Below are 12507 nucleotides of genomic sequence, written 5' to 3'. Positions count from 1 at the left end.
TCAACTGCCACATGACTCACCTTTGCATTCACATCACCCATCACTATACATATACATATATATATATATATATATATATATATATATATATATATATATATGTATATATATATATATATATATATATATATATATATATATATATAAATATATATATATATATATATATATATATATATATATATATATATATATATATATATATATATATATATATATATATATATACATATATATATATATATTCCCTGGGATAGGGGAGAAAGAATACTTCCCACGTATTCCCTGCGTGTCGTAGAAGGCGACTAAAAGGGAAGGGAGCGGGGGGCTGGAAATCCTCCCCTCTCGTTTTTTTTTTTTTATTTTCCAAAAGAAGGAACAGAGAAGAGGGCCAGGTGAGGATATTCCCTCAAAGGCCCAGTCCTCTGTTCTTAACGCTACCTCGCTATCGCGGGAAATGGCGAATAGTATGAAAAAATATATATATATATATATATATATATATATATATATATATATATATATATATATATATATATATATATATATATATATATATATATATATATATATATATTGAGTGGGAGATGTATAAAAGAAAGAGACAGGAGGTCAAGAGAAAGGTGCAAGAGGTGAAAAAAAGGGCAAATGAGAGTTGGGGTGAGAGAGTATCATTAAATTTTAGGGAGAATAAAAAGATGTTCTGGAAGGAGGTAAATAAAGTGCGTAAGACAAGGGAGCAAATGGGAACTTCAGTGAAGGGCGCAAATGGGGAGGTGATAACAAGTAGTGGTGATGTGAGAAGGAGATGGAGTGAGTATTTTGAAGGTTTGTTGAATGTGTTTGATGATAGAGTGGCAGATATAGGGTGTTTTGGTCGAGGTGGTGTGCAAAGTGAGAGGGTTGGGGAAAATGATTTGGTAAACAGAGAAGAGGTAGTGAAAGCTTTGCGGAAGATGAAAGCCGGCAAGGCAGCAGGTTTGGATGGTATTGCAGTGGAATTTATTAAAAAAGGGGGTGACTGTATTGTTGACTGGTTGGTAAGGTTATTTAATGTATGTATGACTCATGGTGAGGTGCCTGAGGATTGGCGGAATGCGTGCATAGTGCCATTGTACAAAGGCAAAGGGAATAAGAGTGAGTGCTCAAATTACAGAGGTATAAGTTTGTTGAGTATTCCTGGTAAATTATATGGGAGGGTATTGATTGAGAGGGTGAAGGCATGTACAGAGCATCAGATTGGGGAAGAGCAGTGTGGTTTCAGAAGTGCTAGAAGATGTGTGGATCAGGTGTTTGCTTTGAAGAATGTATGTGAGAAATACTTAGAAAAGCAAATGGATTTGTATGTAGCATTTATGGATCTGGAGAAGGCATATGATAGAGTTGATAGAGATGCTCTGTGGAAGGTATTAAGAATATATGGTGTGGGAGGAAAGTTGTTAGAAGCAGTGAAAAGTTTTTATCGAGGATGTAAGGCATGTGTACGTGTAGGAAGAGAGGAAAGTGATTGGTTCTCAGTGAATGTAGGTTTGCGGCAGGGGTGTGTGATGTCTCCATGGTTGTTTAATTTGTTTATGGATGGGGCTGTTAGGGAGGTAAATGGAAGAGTTTTGGAAAGAGGGGCAAGTATGAAGTCTGTTGGGGATGAGAGAGCTTGGGAAGTGAGTCAGTTGTTGTTCGCTGATGATACAGCGCTGGTGGCTGATTCATGTGAGAAACTGCAGAAGCTGGTGACTGAGTTTGGTAAAGTGTGTGGAAGAAGAAAGTTAAGAGTAAATGTGAATAAGAGCAAGGTTATTAGGTACAGTAGGGTTGAGGGTCAAGTCAATTGGGAGGTGAGTTTGAATGGAGAAAAACTGGAGGAAGTGAAGTGTTTTAGATATCTGGGAGTGGATCTGGCAGCGGATGGAACCATGGAAGCGGAAGTGGATCATAGGGTGGGGGAGGGGGCGAAAATTCTGGGGGCCTTGAAGAATGTGTGGAAGTCGAGAACATTATCTCGGAAAGCAAAAATGGGTATGTTTGAAGGAATAGTGGTTCCAAAAATGTTGTATGGTTGCGAGGCGTGGGCTATGGATAGAGTTGTGCGCAGGAGGATGGATGTGCTGGAAATGAGATGTTTGAGGACAATGTGTGGTGTGAGGTGGTTTGATCGAGTGAGTAACGTAAGGGTAAGAGGGATGTGTGGAAATAAAAAGAGCGTGGTTGAGAGAGCAGAAGAGGGTGTTTTGAAGTGGTTTGGGCACATGGAGAGGATGAGTGAGGAAAGATTGACCAAGAGGATATATGTGTCGGAGGTGGAGGGAACAAGGAGAAGAGGGAGACCAAATTGGAGGTGGAAAGATGGAGTGAAAAAGATTTTGTGTGATCGGGGCCTGAACATGCAGGAGGGTGAAAGGAGGGCAAGGAATAGAGTGAATTGGAGCGATGTGGTATACCGGGGTTGACGTGCTGTCAGTGGATTGAATCAAGGCATGTAAAGCATCTGGGGTAAACCATGGAAAGCTGTGTAGGTATGTATATTTGCGTATGTGGACGTATGTATATACATGTGTATGGGGGGGGGGGTAAGGCCATTTCTTTCGTCTGTTTCCTTGCGCTACCTCGCAAACGCGGGAGACAGCGACAAAGTATAATAAAAAAAAATTATATATATATATATATATATATATATATATATATATATATATATATATATATATATATATATATATAAATATATATTCTTTTTTTTTCCAAAAGAAGGAACAGAGAAGGGGGCCAGGTGAGGATATTACCTCAAAGGTCCAGTCCTCTGTTCTTAACCATACCTCGGTAATGAGGGAATGGCGAATAGTATGAAAGAAAGAAAAGATATACATATATATATATATATATATATATATATATATATATATATATATATATATATATATATATATATATATATATATATATATATATATATATATATATTATTTTTTTATAATAAAAAAATAATATATATATATATATCTTTCTTTCTTTCATACTATTCGCCATTTCCCGCGTTAGCAAGGTAGCGTTAAGAACAGAGGACTGGGCCTCTGAGGGAATGTCCTCACCTGGCCTCGTTCTCTGTTCCTTCTTTTGGAAAATCAAAAAAAAAAACGAGAGGGGAGGATTTCCAGCCCCCCGGTCCCTCCCCTTTTAGTCGCCTTCTACGACACGCAGGGAATACGTGGGAAGTATTCTTTCTCCCCTATCCCCAGGGATAAGGATATATATATATATATATATATATATATATATATATATATATATATATATATATATATATATATATATATATATATAGGTATTGGAGCGATGTGGTATACCGGGGTTGACGTGCTGTCAGTGGATTGAATCAGGGCATGTGAAGCGTCTGGGGTAAACCATGGAAAGCTGTGTAGGTATGTATATTTGCGTGTGTGGACGTATGTATATACATGTGTATTGAGGTGGGTTGGGCCATTTCTTTCGTCTGTTTCCATGCGCTACCTCGCAAACGCGGGAGACAGCGACAAAGCAAAAAGAAAAAAAAAAAATATATATATATATATATATATATATATATATATATATATATATATATGTATATATATATATATATGTATATATATATATATGTATATACATAAGTATGTGTGTATATAGGGAGAATAAAAAGATGTTTTGTTTTGGAAGTAGGTAAATATAGTTCATAAAACAAGAGAACAAATGGGAACATCGGTTAATGTGGCTAATGGGGAGGTAATAACAAGTAGTGGTGATGTGAGAAGGAGTTAGAGTGAGTATTTTCAAGGTTTGTTGAAGGTGTTTGATGATAGAGTGGCAGATTTAGGGTGTTTTAGTCGAGGTGGTGTGCGAAGTGAGAGGATCAGGGAGAATGATTTGGTAAACAGAGAAGAGGTAGTGAAAGCTTTGCGGAAGATGAAAGCCGGCAAGGCGGCGGGTTTGGATGGTATTGCAGTGGAATTTATTAAAAAAGGAGGTGACTGTGTTGTTGATTGGTTGGTGAAGGTATTCAGTGTATATATGTCTCAAGGTGAAGTGCCTGAGGATAGGCGGGATGCATGCATAGTACCATTGTACAAGGGCAAAGTGGATGAAGGTGAGTGTTCAAATTAAAGAGGTATAAGTCTGTTCAGTATTCCTGGGAAATTATATGGGAGGGTATTTATGAGAGGGTGAAGGCATGTACAGAGCATCAAACTGGGGAAGAGCAGTGTGGTTTCACAAGTGGTAGAAGATGTGTGGATCAGTTGTTTACTTTGAAGAATGTAGGTGAAAAATGTTTAGAAAATAAATGGATTTGTATGTAGCATTTATGGATCTGGAGAAGGCACGTGATAGAGTTGATAGAGAAGCTCTGTGGAAGGTATTAAGAGTATATGGTGTGGGAGGCAAGTTGCCGGAAGCAGTGAAAAGTTTTTATCGACGATGTAAGGCATGTGTGCGAGTAGACAAAGAGGAAAGTGATTGGTTCTCAGTGAATGTAGGTTTGCGGCAGGAGTGCGTGATGTCTCCATGGTTTTTAAATTTGTTTATTGATGGGGTTGTTAGGGAGGTGAATGCAAGAGTTTTGGAAAGAGGGGCAAGTATGAAGTCTGTTGGGGATGAGAGGGCTTGGGAAGTGAGTCAGTTGCTGTTCGCTGCTGATACAGCGCTGCTGGCTGATTCGGGTGAGAAACTGCAGAAGCTGGTGACTGAGTTTGGTAAAGTGTGTGAAAGAAGAAAGCTGAGAGTAAATGTGAATAAGAGCAAGGTTATTAGGCACAGTAGGGTGGAAGGACAAGTCAACTGGGAGGTAAATTTGAATGGAGAAAAGCTAGAGGAAGTGAAGTGTTTTAGATATCTGGGAGTGGAATTGGCAGCGGATGGACCCATGGAAGCGGAAGTGAGTCTCAGGGTGGGGGAGGAGGCGAAGGTTCTGGGAGCGTTGAAAAATATGTGGAAGACGAGAACATTATCTTGGAAAGCAAAAATGGTTATGTTTTTGGGAATAATGGTTCCAACAATGTTATATGTTTGCGAGGCGTCGGCTATAGATAGAGTAGTGCGGAGGAGGGTAGATGTGTTGGAAATGAGATGTTTGAGGACAATATGTGGTGTGAGGTGGTTTGATGGAGTAAGTAATGAAAGGGTAAGAGAGATGTGTGGTAATAAAAAGAGTGTGGTTGAGAGAGAAGAAGAGGGTGTATTGAAATTGTTTAGCCACATGGAGAGAATGAGTGAGGAAAGATTGAGAAAGAGGTTATATGTGTCAAACGTGGACGGAAGGAGAAGTGGAAGACCAAATTGGAGGTGGAAAGATGGAGGGAAAAAGATTTTGAGCGATCGGGGCCTGAACATGCAGGAGGGTGAAAGGCGTGCGAGGAATAGAGTGAATTGGAACGATGTGGCATATCGGGGTCGACGTGTGAGAGGTAGCGCTAGGAAAAGACAACAAAGGCCCCATTCGTTCACACTCACGTCTCTAGCTGTCATGTAGTGATGCGCTGAAACCACAGCTCTCTTTCCACATTCAGGCTCCGCAGAACTTTCATATATATATATATATATATATATATATATATATATATATATATATATATATATATATATATATATATATATATATATATATATATAATTTATTTTTTTTTTGGGGGGGGAGCCGACGAAAATCTTTATTGATGTTGTACAAGGCGTTATTAGAAATAAACCAGACTATGGCTCTTAGGTGTATGTATGCTTGGGCGAGCGCTTGTACCCTGAGGAGGAATAAGTGCCAGCCAATGTGTCTTAGAGCTCTGTCATGTACCAGAGATCCGCGATTGGAAGTTGAGGTAATTGTACCTCCTCTCTGGCAGCGTCGAGATGACTTAACGGTAAAGTGTGGTGTTCTGATGACCAGAAGAAGTACTATTGCTTGTCGCCTTGCACAAGAATATGAACAGTTCGTCGAGAGAGGTGTCAGGCCCCAGGCCCTCAGAATTCACTTCCTCAGTGAGAATTCTGGTCTGAACGTGCAAGAAGTGGACACGCTGGTTAAAATACCTCCTTGGGAACAGCCAAAAATAAAAACTAAGATCAATTGGCTCCCTGTGGCGAAAAGGAACGCGCCAGAGAGTGAGGTACACCAGCGATTTCCCTACGTCATCATGGATCATTTTTCATATGTCCACTTCTATACAGATGGCTCCAAGACAGGTGAGTGTGTGGGTGCAAGTGTATGGTCGAATGAATGTTCTCTTCGGTACAGGCGGCTAACGAACCATACAACTATCTTCCGCGCGGAATTATTTGCTATTGATAAGGCCATAGATTTTGTAATTAATTCAGTTCATATTAAGTCAGTCATTTTTACCGATTCATTGTCAGCTCTTAAAGCTATAAACTCGGGTTATACCGAGTCAAATGAAATTTAGAGCAACTTCATTAATAAGATAAACTCATGTAATAAAGACATCATCTTGATTTGGGAGGCTGGCGGGTCATTGCAACATTTACGGCAATGAACAGGCAGACCGGTTGGTTCATTCGACCTCAGACCTCGAGGTGGTTCCGATCCCTCGGGAGCTGGGCTCCTGCCTTTCCTTGGGAAAGAATTCAATATTTCTTCTGTGGCAAAATCAGTGGACCAACCTGACAATATACAGCCAATATAAAACACAAGTAGCGGGCTGAACGACCTCGTACAGGAAGAACAGAAGAGAGGAAGTCGTCCTAGCCCGTCTACGTCTCAACTGTGCCTACAACACCCACCTGCAACCATATATGAAGCAAAACTCTCCAGCAAAATGTCAAACCTGCCGATCCAGTCTGACAATAGACCACCTCCTCAAACAACGTACGAAACATCATGAAAACAGGAAGAGGCTGATGAATTATTTCAAACACAAAACACAACTTCACCATCTACAATCTACCTGGTGATGATAACAACATAATTAACCAATTGTTTATCTTTCGCAAGGAAACGGAAATAATGAAGATGATATAAGGTGCTTCGTTGGTTCGACTCTGTGCTGGAGCTGGCTTCGTGGTGTGGCTGCTTCTGCTCTGGACTGGTTGTGTGGTGGGCTGAGCAATTTGTTCATTATGCTGCTGGCCAGGATCGGGAGTGGTTCGGCTTGGGGTTGGTTCCGTTATGGTGTCCAGCTGACGAGTTGCCGAAGCCATTATGTTATAATTCATATATATGTTCCATGTTACGTTAAAAGACTATCTCTTTAATCTATCCTATCTTTTTCCCAGTCCTTCTGGCTACTACACCAGTGGATGTTGTGCCGACTGGGTGGTTTTTGCTGCCATGTTACCACAATACCCACTAACCAACTTTCCTTCCTTTTTTTCCCCCTTATAGGACTAGGTAGGACTTATAGGTGTTGATATAATTATTATGTAGGGACTTTACACAGTCAAAAATCAAATAGGGTTGCAGGCCTAATGGCCTTACTTATAGATCGCTGGCCGTTAAACCCAACAAAACATTAAAAAAAGACATTTCTATTGACAAACTGCTTTCCTCCGTGTACCTCGAGTGAGGACATTAGTGTATAAACACCTAAACTGGCTGGCTACTCTCTAAGGTCTATTCATATCCACGAGTGATATTGACATTTCATCAAGCCGCACGTCACTGTGAGGTCTTTGTGTTAAGACAAATCGTTTTCCAGCCTATTCTGGTATGACCCAGCTTCAGGTAAAGTTAGCGAAGAGGCATCTGGTCGGAAGGAGTACTTAGATGACTACCATGTCACTAGGGATTCATGGTGACCCTTTCTCACCCCGCTACAGCTATCGTTGTACGTTACACTTCTTACTGGGGATCCTTAATGGGGTTCTAGTCTGTTTACAGGCTCTCTTCTACCCCAGTATCAGAGTCAGTGATTACACAGTGTGTCTAGGTTTACCTTGATGATGCTTCTACCAAATATTTTAGTTTCAAAGAGAATCAGAATCTCATTAACTTGCTCACGAACAATCCTCTAATTTCCAGTTCAGTTATTTTGTTCTGGATGTTAAGAACATCTGAAAACTTTGTAACTTATTTCAAGGATGATTCAAAAGGGAAAGAGTAGAGAATTGTTGCAAATGTTTTTGTCTCGTACCAGATTACATTTTCACGTCATATATCGAAGCAAAAACCGGAAAATACCAAATTTTTTTCTTTTTCTGACGAGCGACGGTGACGAGACATCATTAGTTCACTGACACAAGACAAGTTAAAAGAAAATAGATGATATGGCACAGGTTCAGGTCATTAGCTATAGACAGGAGGAGCGGGAAGGGGACTGCCAGACGTTTCCAACCCACAGGTCCTGGAGGCAGGTTTGTTAACACGTCTTAACTCTTGCAAATTCTGCCAAACGTTCCGAAAGAACGACAACGCAAGGTTCTATGGATTTGAAAAACTATATTTGTTTATGCCTCAACAATGTGAACCTAACACGTGAAGCAAATTGTTCGATCATTGTCTCTGTATTAGAGGGACATCAAAATCTTCATGATTATTATTTGCACATTTCATAGAATTTTCAGAAGGAAGTATGATTGCAGTTTATGTTCATTCCTCTTAGTAAGTATTCCCATCCTGACCTCGTGATATCTATAGCATGATACGGAAAGTCTTCTGTAAGACGGAGGCAACTGGTTCAACAAAGAGTAACCTGATACATACATACCATGTGGTCTGGATCTTCGTAACTCAAAGGAAAAATTAATGAATAAGTGATGAAGTTATTGTCTCCTCCGCGGCACCATTGTGGACGACCCGTATTAACTGGTGCGCCAGTACGAACTAGTAAGGCTCTGAATGTGTCCACACACCTGGTAAGTACTCATGGACCATTCGGCCTTGTCACTAAAGGCCCGATGACCGGTTTACACTCAATATACATCAGTGCACATCGTCTCACATTACTCCGGCCACACAGGACATGCGGCAAAACACCTGTTGATGGATTACAGTACAACACATGCCAAGTATATTGCTAAGAGTAGCTTCAACTACAGGACTGAGGCAGAAACACTCTCTCGTTGTTGCTCCGGTTCTCTGAAAGTATAGATCTTTAACAATGTTCTTGTGTCTACACTGGCCAGGACACTTAGCTGACCTTGTCTCCGCAGTTGCGTAACGTTCCAGTCTCCTGAGGGTTTGCCTGTCGAAGCTGCTCTGCTTCTGTGTTCTCTCGTCTTCACACTACACGTCCTCCTTCAGTGGCAGGGCATCATGGCCGCAGATCTACACATGTGTCATCTCAGTACAGCACTAGTGCTGTACTGAGATGACACATGTTCCTTGCGTTACTCAGCCCACTGGTGCTGCTAACGTTGCCAGTTAATGCTAACAACTTGATGTTCCCGTTGATTGAAAAGTAACCTGATGTTTGCTGCTGGAGAAGGAATCATGAGACTAAAGATAGAAAATAGCTTTTATAGTTTTAAGAAAGGATAGTTCATTCATTGCGCGGAAAAAAAAAAATGGGTTCACACGAATCAGCGGTCGAGCTATGTGAGGAGTAACAAGGCTGTGATAAAGCTACTCGTGTCATGATGTTCCTCTATCAAAACATACCGTAGTGGTCAATCCCTGACAAGTGATTTCTCCAAGAAGGTACAAGGACACCTCACCTGTCATCTGGAAGCCATTATACAGAAGTTTGAAACAACCGAGTCTAGAACTCACTGTTGGACATCATCTGCCTCTCATGATACGTGTCAGTCATATGTATGTCTGGGATGTCATTAGTTACGGTACAGATCCACAGAAATGTAGCAAGTTTTGATAATGTTTACATTCTTAAATTTCGCAGATAAACACATTTCATCATTCCAGCAGGCTATTTGAACAGCTGTCTCAGTTACATCATTTAACTCTCTATTATTGTCTGAATTACTGCATAATCATAATTCATCTGTTAATCATTCAAATGTAGCAAAATTTCATTTCTCGTGTGTGTGTTAGACTGATGGAGCAGGTGAGTATAACATTAACACTCAGGTAACTCGCTCACTCTAAGTTCCTCGAACATTTACATTAATGTTATGGAGAATTTCCGAAGCTCTCCACGAGGGGGAAAGTGTAGCCTAAATCTCATTTTTTGTGGACACCAGTTACTGAAACCAAGTGACAGACCACTAAAGACGGGAGGACGGGAAGCCTCCCATGCAAACGGAGGAACTGTCCTCCCGTCCGTCCGGAGTGACTACATGTAGGCTGAGCGAAGAAACAGAAAGGCTTGTGAGTTATGTAAATCATGTAAGTTCCAGAGAGCAGTGTTACTGGCATGATTCCCTGTGTGTGTGTGTGTGTGTGTGTGTGTGTGTGAGTAGATGAGGGTTGTGCAATGACATCATAATAACTGTATGTAATTTCATGGACGGGGTAAAATGTTGATGGGTGAAAATGAGTATGTAGTACGGGTATATAATGGTAGGAAACAATGGCACGTATCACCAAGTTGTCCTGAGAACAATTCAGGTTAGAGAGAATCAGACAATTTTCTGGTTGGGATTGCGTTCTTAGGTGGGAAGGAAAGGATTAGTTTTAACCCAATATGTACCTTGCTAATGAAGAATTTGGAAGTGCTAACACGCTGTTGGAAAATACATTGTATTCATCCAAGATGGTCAGCAGACACCACATGTAGAGTATATGGAGGAGAGCCAGGGATGTGAGAGCCGTGTAGGGAACGAGGGGCAGGTCGCGCGCCACCATGATGCCAGAGAGAAGGTGTACCAGAAACGGACAGTCATTCCATTCGTATTGTGTAAATATGCAAAAACTATCTTAACCTGAGGAAGGACGAGATTCTACCACACAACTGGACATGATAACATGCACAACATTAGGAGATTTAGGCAGAGATGAACTTTTGAAAAGGTATGTTGGTAAGACGTATGTTAGTTAGGGTGATCGTCTTGTGGGGCGTAGGATGTATGACTTATAACCAGTATGCTTGAGGGAAACGAGGATAGAAGTTTGCTGCACATGTAACGAAGAGTTACTGAACCTGTTGTTCAGGTTGAGAAATATTCTCGCTACTGTGGGAGAGTTACGACCTTGGACACATGTCTACGAGAGAGTACAAGTGTGATAGTCATGTGTCACGTGTCACCTCATCCTTAGTGTGTATAGCACAGGAGATGTGGAACGGACCACTTGATTGTTCATCATATTAGACTTAAAATGAGGATGTGAAGGAATACATTGTGAGGGTCAGGATGATGATACATGCACCCTGTGTGCACGAGACTGAGGATGACATGGTATGATGGGTTTTGTTGCCCCCACAGGTCTGGGGTGAGTGGCCGACGGTAATGCGGCCCCGTGTGGATGGCTACTACCTCCCTGACCATCCCGCCATACTGCTCAAGTCCGGCTTGTTCAACAAAGTCGACATCATCTCCGGCGTTACCCAGCACGAGGGAGCTACACACACCATAGGTATTTTGTCCCATGTTGATATTACATGGTTGTTTGTGTTACCTGCAGTCTGAATGTTCCTGGGATTCAAGGTTTTTATATCATAATTCTAATGAAGTTTACAAGCACGTGTGTATAGTGTCAGATCTTAGGAAATATATCCCTTCCCGCCCCTCATGTAGGAATCATCCTGAGCGAGGAACTCACTCAGGCAGTGAAACAGAACTTCACAGTGGCAGGCCCGGCCTCCTTGCTCATCGAGCCTGAGGAAGACTCGCACGTGTACCTGGCTCGCCGCGTCTACTACCATTACCTGGGAGCACCAGAGTTCTCGCAGGAAACGGTGAAGGAGTTCACAGAGGTGAGGCGTCTGGCTGTATAACGTGCACTACAGTGATGGAAGGTGAGGTGTTTATCTTCCTAGCCACACTTTACTCATAAACAGAACCATGAATTCAACCATACCTCTTTGGGTTGTGGTTGATGTTCCCTGCCACCCGACCCAGTAATATCTTACATGGCTGTGGTTGAATGGTTTCCTTGACGAATCACAACGATAAGAAAAGAAAGAAGTTCTTCATTGGTTTATGAACTGTCAAAACTCACATCTGGATAAGACATTACTTGGTTCTGGCTGAAGGCCTCCATCCACCACACACCAGGTATGGCTTGACTGGGCTCTAGTTAAGGGTGGCTGAACCTGACTCACAAGCACATTACGTACGTTTTTTTTTTCCAGATGATTAGCGACCGTTACTACCGCGTGTGCCAGGAAGAGACGGCCCAGCTGCACGCTGCCCTGGGCTCGCTTTACGGGAAGAAAGTATTCAAGTATGAGCTGCAGCATCGCGGACAATTCGGCTTCGCTGATTATTACAACTCTTCCTTGAACAAGAAGTGTAAGTCGACACTGCAATGTGTATACTTGTGTTCCAGGATCATTATGTTAGCTATGTAGCATAGCCAGTCCACCTGTGAAGATAAAGTCTGGCGGAGCAGTCTCGAAGTCTTGGGATTGACTGCATATAGAGATGGTGCTGGGGATCACTTTGTAGCTTGTAATAGCAACTGTAAGGTCACTGCTGTGCGGC

The 12507-nt window shown here is 41.5% G+C and overlaps 1 protein-coding gene across 4 annotated transcripts in view; it reads left to right on the top strand.

Annotated features, from left to right (window-relative positions):
* Positions 1–12507, top strand: part of LOC139761948 (venom carboxylesterase-6-like) — a 125350-nt gene that overhangs the window by 96117 nt on the left and 16726 nt on the right. For all 4 annotated transcript variants that reach the window (XM_071686657.1, XM_071686655.1, XM_071686656.1 and 1 more), the window contains exons 7-9: positions 11287–11437; positions 11599–11777; positions 12156–12315. In XM_071686657.1, the coding sequence (XP_071542758.1) occupies positions 11287–11437; positions 11599–11777; positions 12156–12315 (490 nt within the window). The remainder of the gene's footprint in view (positions 1–11286; positions 11438–11598; positions 11778–12155; positions 12316–12507) is intronic.

Source organism: Panulirus ornatus, chromosome 42 (genome assembly GCF_036320965.1).
Source record: "Panulirus ornatus isolate Po-2019 chromosome 42, ASM3632096v1, whole genome shotgun sequence".
Lineage (NCBI taxonomy): Eukaryota > Metazoa > Arthropoda > Malacostraca > Decapoda > Palinuridae > Panulirus > Panulirus ornatus.
Note: the sequence above shows the minus strand (reverse complement) of the source record. Positions and strands in the feature narration are given on the sequence as shown.